This window comes from Corvus moneduloides, chromosome 5 (assembly GCF_009650955.1).
Source record: "Corvus moneduloides isolate bCorMon1 chromosome 5, bCorMon1.pri, whole genome shotgun sequence".
Taxonomy (NCBI): Eukaryota; Metazoa; Chordata; class Aves; order Passeriformes; family Corvidae; genus Corvus; species Corvus moneduloides.
The window spans coordinates 72,783,527-72,799,661 of NC_045480.1; the positions used below are offsets into that span (position 1 = coordinate 72,783,527).

Sequence of the window (16,135 nt, forward strand, 5' to 3'; positions counted from 1 at the left end):
CCGCCGGCCACCGCCGCCGCCGCCGCCCCGGGCATGGGCCCCGCACGGTGCTGAAGCGCCGCGGAGGAGCCCCGGCGCCGCCGCCCCGCCATGGGGTGCTGATGGCCGGGCCCCGCCGGGCACCCCGCCGCCGCGCAGGGGAGGTGAGAGCCGGGAGGGGACGGGGGGATCGGGGGTGTGGGGGGCGTGCGCGGTGCGCGCACGGCATCGCTGTGCAACGCTGTAATTATAAACGCTGTAATTACACACGCGCAAAATAAACGCGCGCAAGGCATCCTGCGAGCGATGCTTTGTGTGCCCGTGCGGATGCGGTGCCCGTCGGTGCCGGCGCGGGGTCCTCTCCCGCCCCTCCGCCGTGACCCCGTGCCCCATGCAGGGGCTCAGCAGCGCATCTGTGCCCCGGGTGTGACTCTGGTCACAGCGCGACGCACGGGATTTACAGTCATAGAATGTTAAAGGGGTTGCAATGCACCTTAAAGATCACGTAGTCGCAACCCCTTTGCCATGGGCAGGACACCTCCAGGTGACCAGGTTCTTCCAAGCCCCATCCAGCCTGGCTTGGAACACTTTCAGGGTTGGGGCATCCACAACCTCCCTTGGGCAACCTGTTCTAGTGTCTCACCACCCTCATAGTAAAGAATTTCTTCCGAATATCTAACCTAAATTTCCCCTCTTTCAATTTGTACCCATTACTCCTTGTCCTATCACTACAGTACCTGAAGAAGAGTCTCTCTCCAGCTTTCCTGCAGGCCTCCTGGTTTTGGGTTTTGTTCCCTTGTCTTCGTGTATTTCATTTGCAGAGATGGGCTGCACTCTCTCCCTGCTTCCCTCTTAGCTCTCCCGTCTGCAATGGAAGAAGTTTCCTTGAAGGAAGAGCAGCATTGTGTTCTCTAAATCCATCTCCAGAGGGGTGAACTGAAAGGAGTGAGATTGCCATGGGTTTTTGTGCCTACAGTAGAAAGCAAACTGACAAAAAAAATCCTCCTGAAAACTTGTCCATTGAACACAGAAAAACCTGCTCTCCTATCCTCCCCTTTTGACCCTGTGAAGGAGGGAAAAAGGAACAATCCCTCACTTTACCACTCTTAAAAGTAAGGGTGTTAGACGGCAAGCTGATTCAAGCTTGAGTTTAAAAATTATTTCAGCACCAGCCTTTGTCTGCTCCCAGACATTTCGTTCTGTGGTTTGCTGCAACAGCATGTACACGGCACAGCCCCTTTTTAAGACAGAAGGGTGAGATTTTTTTAAATTAAATGTTTAAACTGAGCAAGATGCAAGTGGTGCATGACGCACTTGGGAAAGGGAAGCATCTCCCCTTTGCCTGCAGAGGTGACAGCTGTGCCCCCCACCTCTGCCCCACTGTAGGTGCACCTGGAGTCCAGGTCAGGCAAGGTGAGGGTGTCTCTCAAAAATCAAATCATGACATCTTTTCCTTGTCTCGAGGGTTGGATTTTGGATCCCTGCAAATGATTCCAATTTGGTTATCAAGTAGTTTGGCTGGCTTGTAGGGCTGGGGCAGGGCTCGTTCTCATCAGTGCCTACACAGACCTTGGCGTGGGATGTGGGAAGTTGATTTTTGGCTTCTCCCCAGTAGGAACTGAACTTTCACATGGAGGGGGGTGTGTGTATATAGATACACACACACTTAATTATCCTTTACCCCCGTGTAGAACTTAGGTACAGTTTGATGTGGCAGAACTGATCTTAGCTGCTGCTATTACTGTGTCTGTTCTGTATTCTCTGCACTTTATTTGGTCTGGGACCCTACTTAAAAATACTGATACTGCCTCTGGTGGGAGCCTTGCTCTGTCGAGATCCTGTCCACAGAAGGTCCTCCTTGCTGGATGCCAGCCAGGGTCAGGCTTTCCCACTGTTCCATGTTTGGGGTGTCACAGGGCTGCAGCCCGTGCTGGTGAGAGCCCGCAGTGAGCAGGAACTGTGGGGCATTTCTCTGGTCAGGTCTTGGGAGCTGTGTTTCCCTGTCTCCACACCTGTCTTCCAGCTTATAGTAACCCTTTGATGCTGTCAACATTTGTGGATAAATCAGTTGTTCTCAGGTTATTTTCAGGTGAATCCGGTAATATGTACATACACTGATCAGTTTAATCAGGGGTCTGTCCAAGTGCGAGGTTGTTCAATGCCGCTGTCTTTGCTCGTGTCACTGCCCTGGGAGAAGCTTTTTGGTGGACCGAGTGTTTAGAGCTTTTTAAAGCTTTGAGCATCTCCCCTGTAATTACAGTCTCTTTCATTTTCCATCCTCAGCCTTTCTGTGCTCACCTGCCTCTTAGCGTTCCTCATGCACGGACTGAAATGAGACCTCCAGCAGCGTCCCTGTGGTGGAAGGCGCCTTCCCTCAGGGCCTGCTGGAAGATGCTTTCCCTTGCACACCTGCAGCCATCCAGTGGTTAAAGCAATAATTAGTCTTGACCTCATGCTGAACTGGCTTTTTGGGAACACTTATATTCACGGGTCTAATCTTTGTGTTTTTACGAGGCACATTTTATATTTAGGAAATAAAGTTCAGCATCACGCTGATGTAAATGATCCATTTGAACTGGGCGATGGGAGGGAGAGATAAAACACCTGCAGCTTACTTCACACTGAGAGATTTTTTTATAAGTCAGGCAGGACCAGTGGCCTCAGGAAAACTAGACATGGTATTTTGACTGCCAAATGGTAACCCTTAGGGCTCGATTATCTGAGCACGGACCAAACCTTGAGTGAAGAAGACATGTATCTCCAGATGGAGTGAAACACGGCTGTGGGATCTGTATTCCTCCCCTGCAATAGGTACAATGTATGCCAAGAACTAGCTTGCCCAGGAACCTGCCTGTATATGCCTTTTTGCCTTTGCTCCCATGACTTTGTGGGGCCTGAGGAGGTCCTGACCAAAGAACTGGTCACCAGCACACTCCAATGAAGCACCAGGATAGCCAGGCTGGTCATCAAGGAGGTGGATTTCAAGGGGGATTCTACTTCACTGAGAATAGTTTCTTTGAGAACACAGCACAATAATAGCTATTTTCAAAAGCCAGAAAAGCACAGTGAAGTCATTGAGATGGAAGGAAATCTCAGGTGCCTCCAGTCTCTGTACGAAGCAGATGTGGTCTGACATTTTCCCTTCCTGTGTGTTTGCTGACTGCAAATATTATCAACACTCATTGACTAACCACAGCGGGTATTTGCACTTGCTGTGCCATAAACTCCTCTAAAAGCTCACTCATAAATAACATGTTACTGCAGATACTCCATATTGCTCATCGGCCCAGACACCAAACATCTTTACCAGGATGATGGGCACTGCTGGATGAATCCATCTGCCAGAGGCTTTTGTACCTTTCTGGTGGTTTTTCACCGCACACAGCAAGATGCTGTTTCTTGGCTGGGGTGACTTGACTACAGTGGTCTGCTGGACAAGAACTTGGCTCCTAAAAACTTCAACCTTTACCCTTTTTAATAATTTTGACTGTAAATCTTGGGGCTGTTGGCATGCTCCTAACTGCAGCCATGCAGCTGAACCATCAAACTAAGCTTAGTCTCCGTTTGTGAGAGCCCTGCGAGTGTGTCCGTGCATGCAGTGACAGGAGCAAAGCGGGATTCACACAACTCAGCGGTGGAAGCAGCAGCAGGAGCACTCCAGCTGCTGTTACAGACTGCCTCAGACACTCTGCTTCCTTCCCCTTTATCTGTACCCCACCTCTCAGAGCTCCCATGTCTGCGTTCATTTTATTTTAGGCTCGGGACTGATTTTAGGTTGTCCGGAGCTGTGGGTATATCAAGACTGTCATAGGACAGGCAAGATGAACACACAGGGAAGAGCCAGGACTGTGCCCGTGCCATGCTATTTTTGCGGACAATTGGAATTACGTCCTTTTCTGTATTGTCTCAACAAGACGCTAATTAGTCAGCAAGCTCAAGCTCCTGGAGGATAATTAAGCTTTATAAGAGCAACCCTCTTTGGTTGATGAGAAAGAGGAGGCAGTACCCTCAGAGCACAAGAATGCTGCTCTGCAGCTACTGTGCTGTACCTCATAATTGATCTATTGTTTCAACAGCAGATAATTCCTCATTTCCTCATAATTACCTCTTTTTACTGCCTCACACTGTATCCTGATATTAGCTGTAATCACTGATTTATCCTGAAGCCAGTCAGAATCTACAAAGCAAAGTATTGGCCTTGGTGAGCACTTACGCTTTCAGACAAAATTTTCTTTTGTTGTTGTCAAGAGGAATCAAGCCATTGTAGTCAGACATTTTTTGGATGTGGGTGTTGAACTGGGTATAAACTTGTTTGGTTTTATTGCTGTTCATTGATGTTAATGACTGACTACTGCCAAAAGACAAAAAGAGGTACTGCTGAATCCTGTCTCTGTGTTTTTGCCCACAGAGGCATTGTATTTATTTGGTTTCAGGGGATTATTTTACTCAAAAGGTGGTGCATGATGCTTTAAATTCCAAATGCCTGTTGGCCCTTGCCTGTAGAGAGTTAGTTTTTATGAGCTTGAAAGCCTCTGGCCCTATTAAATGAAATTACTCCTCTCCTTCATACTTTGTGAGCTTGGTTTTCCTCGGAGTGACTTCCTTCAAGTTACTGTTGATTTATACCAAGTTATATTGGTGGTGGGAGAAGTGAATCATGCTCTGCATGTGTTGCTTTTAGAAGACTACCAGTGAGACATTACATAATGCCAGGTTTGGTTTGCCCCTTTGTCTTTTGATTTTAAAGCCTTCCTGCTGCCTGAAGAACAGATGAGCTGCTCTGGGCCCTTAGATCTGGGCTGCTTTGAGCCTTTAGCCCTTGAGATCCCAGAGTGCTTGAGGCTGGAAAGTACCTCTGAAGGTCACCTTGTCTGAGGCCCTTGCTTAAGCAGGGCCACCTAAGACCTGGTAGTTGCTACAGTTGCTCTGTACCAGGTCCAAACATGGAGCCTTTTCAGTGTCTCCAGGGATGCAAACTCCACAGCCTCTCTGAGCAACCCAGCCAAAGCTCTGTCACCCTCCCAGTAAAGAAATGTCACTGGTTACCGCCCTCTGGATACAGTCATTCAGCCACTTTTCAATCCACCTCACTGTCTGCTTATCCAGACCCTGCTTCCAGCCAGGAGTCTGCCCAGATCATCCTTGGCCTTCCTCTTGCTACCCAAGTACTCAAGTCCCTTTAGTCTCTCCCATAGCTTGCCAGACGCAATTCCAGCTGGGCTTTGGCTTTTGTGTAACCTCTTCCCCCAGCTGCTTCTGCTATCCCATGGTCACTGCAGCCAAGGCAGCCTCTGACACTCACATGTCCCAACAAGCCCCTCCTTGTAGGAGGGTGGGAGGTCCAGTGGAGTCCGTCTGTCCCGGATCCTCCTGGCTTCCTTAAGCTCTGCCACATTGTTCTGCCTGCACATGCCACAGTCGTTGGGAGTCCCCCACGGGGACCAAGGCACCAGCATCTCCTCTTTCCAGTAGAGCCTGTATCCCTCCACTGCAGCACTCCGAGCTCACAGGAGCCATTGCACCACACCTCTGTGTTCTTTCACCTGCGCACACCTCTCCATGCTACCTCCCCGCGCTGTGTTCATAAGCATACACGCTTCAGGAAAGCACCCCAACGTGCTTACCTACCAGAAAGGGTGTGGGGGATTTCTCCATAGTGGAACCTCATAGATGTGTCCATGCTTACATGCAAATGCTGAAAGTGACCCCACTTAGGTATCATTTGTTTTTATCTTTTTGATGCCGCCTTGTCCTCTCACCCCACATCCTTTGAAACTTATTTTGTAGTTATAAACCTTGAGGTGGGGCAGAAGCTTTCCTTTTAGTGCCAGGAGGCACCTGCTTCCACCCTTCCCCTTCTCCCCCAGACGCTTCACTTACCCTGATAGTGGAGGTGAGCATTACCTGCTTCTTTATTGTAGGTGGGACTGAGGCTCTCCAAGCCTGACGAGTCCCAGAGAAAATCCTGTCCATCTGCCATGAAACTCTGATGGTGTGCAGCCTGCTCACTTCCTCCTAAAACTCCTTCACTTGGCACCACAGCTCCTCCAAGACAGCCAAACCTTCTGCAGGACCAAGGCCCTTGGCACTCCCTGCAGGAGAAAGGGCCCCATGGTGTGCCACCAGCGTGCCTGAGACTGGTTATACTGGAGCAGGGCTGCCAGAATCCCCCTTCACAGCAACTCGGATCCACATGAGCTCTGGCAGAAGGTGGTGCTGCCTCAGCTGCCTCTTATATAGACTTTTCCCAGGTGCTGCTGACTGGGTGCTCGGCTCTCCCTAAGTCAAGGGGCAGCTGGTGATGCTCCTTCGAAACTGCTGGGGTTCCCTCAGCCCCCTGCCTTGGTGGCTCAGCAACAGCAACACCTTCAAGTTCCTCAGAGCTTCACAGGTGTCCCTCAGTAGTCCTGGACCTTGACCCCAAAAGATCCAGAGAGTCCCAAAGTAGAACCCAGAGGCTGCCGTGCAAACCTTGGTCAGTTGTTTCTGGGAGCTGCTTGTCCCTTTGCCAGTGGTGTACAGGGAATTTGCACAGGGCTCAGCCATTGCTGTCTTGGATTTACCTGTCACTTACATTGGAAAAAGCATAAAAACAGTGAGGGTTGTTTCAGCAGACGCTCGTTTCTCTGCTTTATTCTGCCTGGTGCTTCAGTTCTGAACAAGATGGCACCATCTTTTTGTCATGTGACCACTGTGATTATTCCAGGTGAGGGCTGACACCCCAGTGCACACAATAAAGGCTCACATTCCTCACCTATGCCTTGGGATCTGCTGCCAAACAATAGCCCATTCCTACTGAAATCCATCCTGTGGCTGATTTTTATAAATGTTGTGAGGAATTTACATCCTCCACTGATTTTTAGGTTCAAGTAAACCAAAATCTCGGAGCAGAACTCATGAAAATATATTGAGTTTCATCTGCTCTTTGTGTCAACACATACGTTCTGCAGCTGGAGCTGTTCTCCTAGGGCTGAATCCTGAATTCCGTTTTATCCACAGTTTGCTTGGTGTGTTGCTGCCGCAGCAGGGACAGGAGCTGTGATTAAAACAGCCTGTTTGCACCACTCGGAATATTTAAGCCGTTACTGACCAAAGGCCTTTCTGGGCAAAGGCTGCTTGAGCAGACTCATCTTGGCAGTTGCCAGACAAAAAGGAAATACAAACCTCCACCTCCTCCTCCTCCTCTGGCAGTTCCTACCAGAGCCACTAGAACAGGCAGTGGGGCAGGCATGGGTCTGGAAGCACGCCCATCTCACCAGGAGGGAAGAATGGTGACATTGTCTGAAAGTTCAGTCAGGAGTTCATCTTTTACCTTGTTTTTTAAAAGTCCCTACTTTGAAAAATACCGTTTAAGTTTCCTGTAAACAGCAAACCCCTGATGTCAGTCACAAGGCTGGGGGAATGAAGGATAGCAGAGATCTCTTAGAACTGGTCCACTTTATGGAGCAGCCCTTTTCTGGAGAGCCCCTCCTTCCTAGCTGCTAAATGGACCCTGGGATTTCTGTTTCAAAACAGACATAAAAACTCCTCCCTTCCCTCCCATCAAAACACTGCTCTGCATTCCCTTTTCAACCCGTGGCTTTAGCTGGCAGGTTCCTTTAAAATGTTTGGAAAAATTCATCTGTTTGGAAAACCGGCACCAAAATGAGGTCAGCTTTATTTGCACTCCCAGGAAAAATCTGGTTGGAGGAAAAGAAGTGGCGAGCGAGCGTGTGATGAGCCCACCTGAACGAGGCTGCCAAAATACCTCACAGACTTGCCTTTGTGGCAGGTTGTGGGAGGCAGCTCGGGTGAGTCACACAGACAAGTGGCAAGGGCCCTCTTCCTCTCCCAGCCTCCAGAAAATTGCCTCTTTCCCAATTCGGGCTTAGCCACCCCTCAAACGTGCTGCTGGTTCAAGGTGTGAGATCACCCACAGCCCCCTAGGTCTGACACGAACGCACTTCTCATGGGGAAAACTCTTACTGTACTTGGTATGTGACCATACTTCGTATTCTTACTGTGTTTGTATCTGCTTCAAACTGACTTGCTTACTTAGGTGTCAACATTTGAAATTATATTCCCGAACATACTTTTCCCAGCCATTTAGCTTGCAAAATTTTTATTGTCTCACAATAATACTGTCAAGCTGTTTCCACTGGCCATTTATTTTGTACAACCCAAACCAGGTGATTGGAACCCACACTGGTCATCTGCTCATTTATTGCTGTCACATCAGGCTGTGCTTTGGGATTTCCCTCTGCCCAGCACAGAGTTCCAGACTGCTTCTCTGCTGGGGGGTAAGGAAAGAGTTAAGCTGAGAGAAAGCCCCAGATACTAAAATTAACATCCATCCCAGCCCCCGCCCACAGCTTTGAAATTTCTAATCACAACTTGCAGTTAGACATTCCTGCTAGCAGTAGGCTTGGATCCTTTGAAATCACAGATGGCTGGCTGGAGCTGCAAGGAATTCAGTCTCTTCCTCTCTTCCTTCTGCTTCGCCTTCCCCCCACTGCCCAGAAGAATCTGTTTGAAGGTCATCTGTGAGGTTTTATTATTGCTTGCTAAAGCTGAAGCAGATCTGGCTGCTGGTCCCTGATAATACTTAACAAGGCCTGCAGAAATTGGTGTGGTGGTTCAGCTCTACTGGATTTGCCCCCCTGGTTCAGAATACCCACCTGGTTTGATGTGCAAAACAAAGGCAGTGGAGTTTGGGCTGTCTCTAGTCCTAGAACTCTTGTTAATTGTTTACAAAATGAGCCGTGTTAAAAAAGCAAACAGACAAACCCCCCCGTAGCAAACAGAAAACAAGTCACAATCGAAACCAAAGAGGTTTTTGTTACTGCCCTAAATTACTTCAGTGATCCTGTTTATAGTGCAGTTGTATCAGGACAGTTAAATTGCAACTGGAGGCAGGAAAATCAGGAGCTGTGTTAGGAGCTTGTCCTGCTAGTGGATAGTACCTTCCTGGAACAGCATCTTTTGTGTGCAGGAGGCACTTTTTCATAGTCACTGCAAGTGATTACAAGGTTTGGAAAAAACCCAACTCCTCTATTTTGCATCCTACACGAATGCACCCCCCAAACCATGAAGTGTTTCTGGCCAGGGAGTCGTCTGCCCCAATTCCTGCAGAAACTGCTTTTGGAAACTGTAGCCTGCAGCACTTCGCAGCCTAAAATCTCTCCAGGGAAACGGAAAAGTATTTTTTTGAGCCAAGGTAGCTATAAACTTGGACCAAAGAGAGATCTTTAGGAGATGAGAGGTCTTTATTTTATGGATCAGCTCGGGGTATTTACCGTGGATAAGCAGGTGATCTTTAATGCCTCTCACAAGTGAAAACCTTGCACCAAGGTTTTCGCTCTAATTTTAGAGCGAGATCCGACTTACAGCTCCTCACAGGAGATGTCAAAGCCGGTGCCTTGACTGGGATCACTTCTCCTTTATTAACTCCCCATCTATTCTTTAAGAGGTTTCAGTGCAGCCAGTTGACCTTCCAGTGAAGATTAGGAACTTCAGGAACTGTTTGAACAGTGGTTGAAAAACTCCCAAAGTAACCACAGAGGAGAAATAACCCGAACCCAAAAAGCCAGCACCCTAGAGCTAAAGTTTAATTTTAAGTCAGGGAAAGAAGCAGACAGCTGGGGTGAGTTAGTTCATGGTGGCTGTCCTGGCTTGGGCACTTCCTCCAGCCATGGAGGAACTCAGGCTCTGTTGCAGAAAAACACGGGAAATTTTTGGCTGGAGCAGATGTTTGGCGTGGGGGCACGCTCAGCCGCCCTGCTGGCCCTGCTGCTGTGTGAGAGGTGCTGCCACACCGACAGGGACCTGCAGTGCTGGGCTTGCTTTCTGGGCTGCTCAGGTATTATCATCCTGAGCTGGGCAGAGACAAGAGTCCGTGGACCTCCCTGTGCTGGATTTTGGGAAGCTGTGCCAGCCCTCCTGCTCCTCATCCTCTCAGAGCCCGATCTGCCCCGGCTCCCTTGTGTTTTGGGAAGCCTGCACGAAGTCCTGCTGGCTGTTTTTCCAATGGCATGCATTTATCTGATGGAGAGCTATGTAAATGCAGATGCAAACTGGATTCAGCCCCGGGGTGCTTGGCCAGTCGCCTGGCTGTGCTCTCTGTGCTGGAAAACTGTGCACCACTGTTGCTCCAAGGGAAACTTTCAAGCGCGTCATTCCTCTTCTTTTTTCCCTTATAGAGGTTATTGTGCCTCAGCCCTCAATTGAATTACATCCCTGGTTTACAAAGGAAAGGTTATTTCCCCTCTCTTTTGCCCTTGGCAACTGGAGAGGAGTTGGCAGCGGTGCTCACTAAAAATGCCCCTTGCAGGGCCCTGGGTATGTCAGGGGGCTCCAGGGACGCCCTAAGCTCTCTGCTGAGGCCGCTGACCAGCCCAGGCAGCACAGGGACAACCTCGGAGGGGAGCAGGGTAGCTAAAAGCTCTCTTCTGGTTCCAGAGGCCTGTGAAACCCATTTGTGTTGTAAAAATGGTGGGAATGTTTATCAGTCACAACAGAAGAAAATGGCCTGAAACTTTTCCCTGTGTGGTCTGCAGTGATTTGGGGGTTGGCTAATTACTCTATCTTTCCTGCAAAACCAAGGAAGGACCATCAATATTTCATATTAGGAGACATGGTCGGGCTAAATATAGCTCCTGCTTTTTTCCTGACAAGCGTGGAGTGAGCTGCTCCCGGTCCCCCAGCTCTCAGCACTGGTCCCAGCTTCAGCCTCTGCCGTGGGTCTGGTCCTACTCATGCCACACTCCACCTGGTGCAGCGCTCAGGCCACCTTTGCCATCTTCTCCAGCTGTGGTCTGAGACGGTGAGGGATCCAGCCTTTGGGAACTAGTCCAGCCACGGGGAAAACTGTGGCATCTGATGGGAGGATCATGAGATGCTAATGAAGCCCCCAAGGGAAGGAGCTGGAGGTGAGGCTGGGAATGTGCATCCCTGTTTCCCCTTCAGCCCCATTTACAGTGAGTGTCCTCAGGATCAGCCCCAGGTTTAAAAGAGAAATGCAAAATCGAGTAAATGGACGTAAATAAGCTGTGGTTGGAGGTTCTGGAGTTTCATTTCCCCAGGCAGAGTCTCCCTCTGGGCAAGTGAGGAACTTCTGACAGGTTTTCAGCCCGCAGTGGCCATTTGGGGGCTGGTGGGAAGAGACACACCACGGAGCTTTAGGGGTCCTGTTTGGGACTCCTGGTTCCAAGGTGTTCAATCTATGCAGTGACATCTGGAAATCTTGTTTAGGGATATGCCAAGCCAGTACAGGCTGTCCCTTGGTCATGGAGCAGCATTTGTTTTATAAAAATCTAATATAGATGGGGTTCCTGTTCAGGACAGAGGGCCCTGACATTTATTTGCCAGTTAAAACATTCTGGGCTCCAGGTGGGACTGGAGTGTGGTACTATACCTGGTGCAAGCTGTGTGAATAAAGAATAATACTTGTTCTCTATCAGTCTTGATCTTTAAGGTTTCCTTTAGCTCTGGGAAAGCACCTTGAAACTTCATTTGCTCAGAGCTGCTTTTGTTATTATTTATAATAATGGATCATTTTCCCTGTGAATTCTGTTTATTTTCTTGGAGTCGGCACCTTGTTTATTTCCTGTAAATACAGCCTGGACTGTTGTATTCATGTGAAAATGCCTGGTTAGTGTTTGGCCAATAACCACCTTTGGGGGATTGCACAAGACCTCACGCAAAGATCTGAAGTTTCAATAACTTTCCCATGGATTTACCCTTCAGGGCTGAATTGTTTTGCTTAAGTGATTTAATACTGTCAAAAATCTGCAGCCAGAGTCATGGTAGGCAGTCTTAGAACTACCTAAATGACCTTTTCCATCAGATCATCTTCTCCATTTGAGAGCAGGTGGTGGAATCCGTTGCCTTTAAAGAAATAAAAGATAAGAACCTTGTCTCTGCTTTGTTTTCCATTTGTAATGGACAAGTTTTTTGACAGGCTGTTACTGCCGGGTGAGGCTGCGCCAGGGCCGGGGGAACAGTTCCATTTCCTGCAGCTTTCGTCCCCTCTGCGCTTTTGCCTGGACAGGCACAGCTCAGTGTTTCACCAGGCTGTCTTTGGTTTTGCAGGTAGCTGTATCCAGCTGGGTGGCAGGTGGATCCAAGGGTTACCATGAAGTTTTCAGGACCCCTGGAGAGCCAGAGGTTGTCTCTCCTTCTGGAGATGGCAATCTCTAGGGAAGCTCAAATGTGGAAAGCACGTGTGCCGAAAATTCAGCCCAATCAGGTAATGTCTGTCTTTCACATCGTCCATCCTAGCAGAGGCAGGAGACTGTCCGGGGGGGCTCGTTATGGGAGCAGCTGAAGGTGTTCAGGAGCAGTTACCTTTCCTGAGACTTGGGGAATCAGCCTCTGAAGGAAGTGATTCCCTCTTTATCTGAGGGACACACCTGCCTCCAGGGGCGCAGAACACACTGCACAGCACACAGGGTTAGATCTCTGCTGGGCTTGTGAAAGCACACACATACATAGTCTTGATTAAATTGATTTTACAAATTGTGTGGATCATTAGCGCCTGTTTCTGCTGGGCACCAACCCTGCAACAGTTCTTAAAAGTAGTTTCATTTTCTTGGAGTAATTCACTAATGACAGCACCGATCTGGTGCCTGCTCCAGGAAGAACCCCACTGACTCCAGCCGGACTGTTTATGGAGCAGGATGCAAGCTTGTGTCAAGGGAAGCAGAGCCAGGCACTGGCCTGTTGCAGTGAGGAATGTTCTCACAGGACTGGAGGAAAATTCAGGGTGGAAGAGCCCACAGGGGCTCTGTAGTCCAGGCCCCCTCTTGGCTCGTGCCACAGGGAGGTTGCACCAGGCTGCTCATGGCTTCACGCAGCCTGAAGTGGGTTTGTGCTCTTTGGGGGAGGCTCTGTCTCGCCTGAGCACTCACAAACACCTGTGCCCTCCACAAAGTTCTGTCTGAAACAAAATGTGAAACGTGAGGATGTTGGCACAGAATTTCTGGCCCTTTGTTGCCGGGTTGGGCTGAAATAACCACACTGAGGGCTTGGATCCAGGCTTGCTGTTGTTGCACCACATGAAACGTTCACACAGGTAAGTCAGCTGTTGTCAGAGCTAATCCCTGTCGTGTTTGTTTTCTCCGTCTGGCAAACAAGAAGCTGCTGCTGTGGGGGAGGAGCAAATACATTTTTAGGGGCCTCAGTATTAGTTTTGCTAATCCACATTTCAGTTTCCAAAGGAGTGATCTGGCTGTCAGAGGTGTGGAGTGTGTTGTAGCTGTGGCTGTCTTGAGGCACGTACAGCTTAAGATTCTGGCTTATGGTAAACCAGCCTGTCGTTCCCTGCTGGCAGTACTCCTGGGGTGATTATAATGTAGGGAGATAAGATTACAGGATAACAAGATAGGGTAGGGACCAAACCAGATTCATGGGTGAAGATTTCACAGGGATGAGGCATTTGCCTTTCTGCCTTGGTAAAGTTGGTTCTGGTGGCTCAGAAACCACCATCCGCCTCAGGCAGACTTCCCAGCAATCCCTCCTCTGTGCTTGTCCTTGCTCCTGGAATTTCCACCCCCAAAACGCGTGTCTCGGTGTAACCTTTTTCTTTCTATTTTCCTCCTGGAAAATAGCTCACACACTGGCATTATCAGTGCTGTGCTCCTAAATGCTTTCTACCAGTAAGGAATCACTAGCTGGGAGTGGAAGCTCTGTGTGTGTGAGTGTGAGATGTAGGAAGGTCAGATGGAGAGGAGAGCATAAACACAGCTGCCTGTTCGGGGGAAATCCGGACTTGGGAGGCCACGGAGCAGCTGAGAACACTCCTGTCTGTAATGACACATTTCACTTTGGCGACAATGCAGGCATGGACATTCAGTGTGAATTATCCTATTTTCTGTATTATCTGGGAGAAGATAACATCAGATTCCCTAATATCCACTGCCGTCTTCTGAAAACGGCTGCAGCAACCTAAAACCTCCCTTGCACGACACTGTTGTTTATTTCCCATGGCATGGGGAAATCTGCATCCTCTGGGGATCAGATCTGGCACCCCGAAGCGTGTGGAACTTTCCGTTCCCTTCTCCAAGGGTGGACCGGCTGCACAGAGGTTTAATGAACTCACCTGCTTTGCCACTGACAGCGTTGAGTGCGTCTGCAGAAATCAAATGATCTGATTGGAGACCCTAGGGAGGTATTTTTGGGGAGTAAACTTTCTGTTTTGACTCTTCAGGAGACATTTTTAGTTCTGGTGTTTAAAACCGGAACAAACTCAGTTTCTAAATATGTGTCAGTTGAGGTCTTTAGGGGAAGAAAGAAAGCTGTAGTTGTAAAAGCAGGAAGACTTTTCATTTTTACGATGGGGTGCAGATTATGTTGGGGACTTTGTTCCTGGTGATTTAATGTACGTGATTCTTCTGTTTCGTCTGTGCTTTTTGTCTAAAAACTCCCGTTTCCCTCCTTTAAATGCAGGCCAGTGTTCTGGGTATGTGCAGGATACCAAAGCCAGAGCACACAAAGGCTTTTCAGCCTGAAAAAACAGGTGGGCTGAGTCTGGAACCTCCTCCTGCTTCTGAATGGATTCTTTTCCCCTCTGGGTCCCCCCTCCCGCCATGGGTTATATGAGATGCAGGTGACATTCAGAAGTTTTCTTGGGATTAAGGCTTGAGAAATGGAGCCGTAAAGACTGGTCAAAGGTTTATTTTTGCATATTACCACGTAACTTTGTGGCTGACAAGGGTGTGAGCCAAGAGTTTTAGGTTTATTTTTATAGAAAGAAAGCGTCACTTGTGTCATGTCTCCTTTCTTTCCTATTCTGGCTCACTCTGTCTCCCCACTTGTTCTCTGTACTTGAGGAATCAGGAGAGCTCAGTTTATTTCCAGTCCTAATAAAGGCCACCTGCTCACTGCCCAGGAGCCCACAGGGCCCAGGCAGCAACAGATAGGGGGAAAGAGTAGAACACCTGTCTGGGACAGCAGACCTTTAAGGAAAAGATTATCAGCTGAGGTGTTTTCTCTAGATTAGGCAGCAATAAACTAGAGTCGTGTTTGAGTTCACAGACAGTATTTATTTTAGGCTGCATATTCCAAAAGTCTCAAGGTATGAGAGAGATCAGCATCCCTAGAGATGATTTGCTCTGTGCTTGCACTCTGGAGCGCCCAAGTCATGGCCTCTGGTTTTCCTGCCTGGAGCAGGGGTGATACACAGAAAGTACCTCTGCCCCAAGGAGGAACCTTCACTTTCCACCCAAGGGACTTTCTCACTTTCAGCCACCAGAGTGTCTCAGTTTTGCTTTTAGTTTCAGTTAACTAAGGATCAGTGACCTCGCTGCTTAATTAATTTTACTGTGCTGCATTTTGTTATTTGTGTTCGGAGGGTGACCCAGGGACAGCTCTGAGGGAGAGGGATAAAGCCTGGTATTTGTGTGGGAAGCTCTTTGCCCTGCATGGAGCAGCAGCAGGGATTGTGGGGGCGGGGGGACCAGTTCTTACTCCTGCTGCCTCTCTCCTAAACCTGGCTGTAACAACCTTTCCTGGTGTTTAAACTCACCTGTCTGTCTGTGTGAGGGGATTCTGCCCCCACCCTCCTGCTCCGTTATTTGAAGCTAGGGTCTGGAGTTTTTTGTAGGGTGCCAAAAAGAGCTGGAGACTGCCCTTCTTTCCTTTGCTTCCCCAGGTAGTTTTAAGGAGCCAGCTTTATTTTGGAGCCTTCCTTGTGCTGGACATGCACCGAGCTGAGGATGTTTTGCAGTTGCTCCTTCCTCCCACAGGCGCTGTGGGGCTGGGTTTGGTTTAATTGCACATCCCAGCTGCGCTGTGGGTTTGGGTCAAACACCCTTTCCCTTCGCATGGCAAAGACCGGCCCTGCAGGCACTGCATGTGCAGCTGCTGCTCCTTGTGTTCCAGCCTGCTGGTAAAGCTCACCCCCAGTCTGAAATGGTGCCTTTTGGCTGCCCATGAAGGGCCGGAAGATCCAAGGAGAGGTCTCAGGAGGGCTGGGGAGGAGAGGCAGCACAGAGAGACAGAGTCTTACCCTTCCCAGCCGTGCTGTTTTTAGGAGAAGGCCTCACCTTTTGCCTTGGCAGGCGCAGGGAAACGGGGCCCAGCCAGGACAGACACCACTGGGAGCTGTGGAAGCTGCTGCCTCTTTTGGTGGGACTGAGCAGGAACGGGATTTGCCAGGGATGGAAGGGCTGGGGGGGGG

The 16,135-nt window shown here is 49.2% G+C and overlaps 1 protein-coding gene across 2 annotated transcripts in view; it reads left to right on the forward strand.

Moving 5' to 3' along the window:
* The window catches only part of CCNI (cyclin I), a 23,706-nt gene continuing 7,571 nt past the window's right edge, over positions 1 to 16,135 (forward strand). For both annotated transcript variants that reach the window (XM_032108109.1, XM_032108110.1), the window contains exons 1-2: positions 1 to 143; positions 12,049 to 12,205. In XM_032108109.1, coding sequence (XP_031964000.1) covers positions 12,092 to 12,205 — 114 coding nt within the window. In that variant the 5' untranslated portion in view covers positions 1 to 143; positions 12,049 to 12,091. The remainder of the gene's footprint in view (positions 144 to 12,048; positions 12,206 to 16,135) is intronic.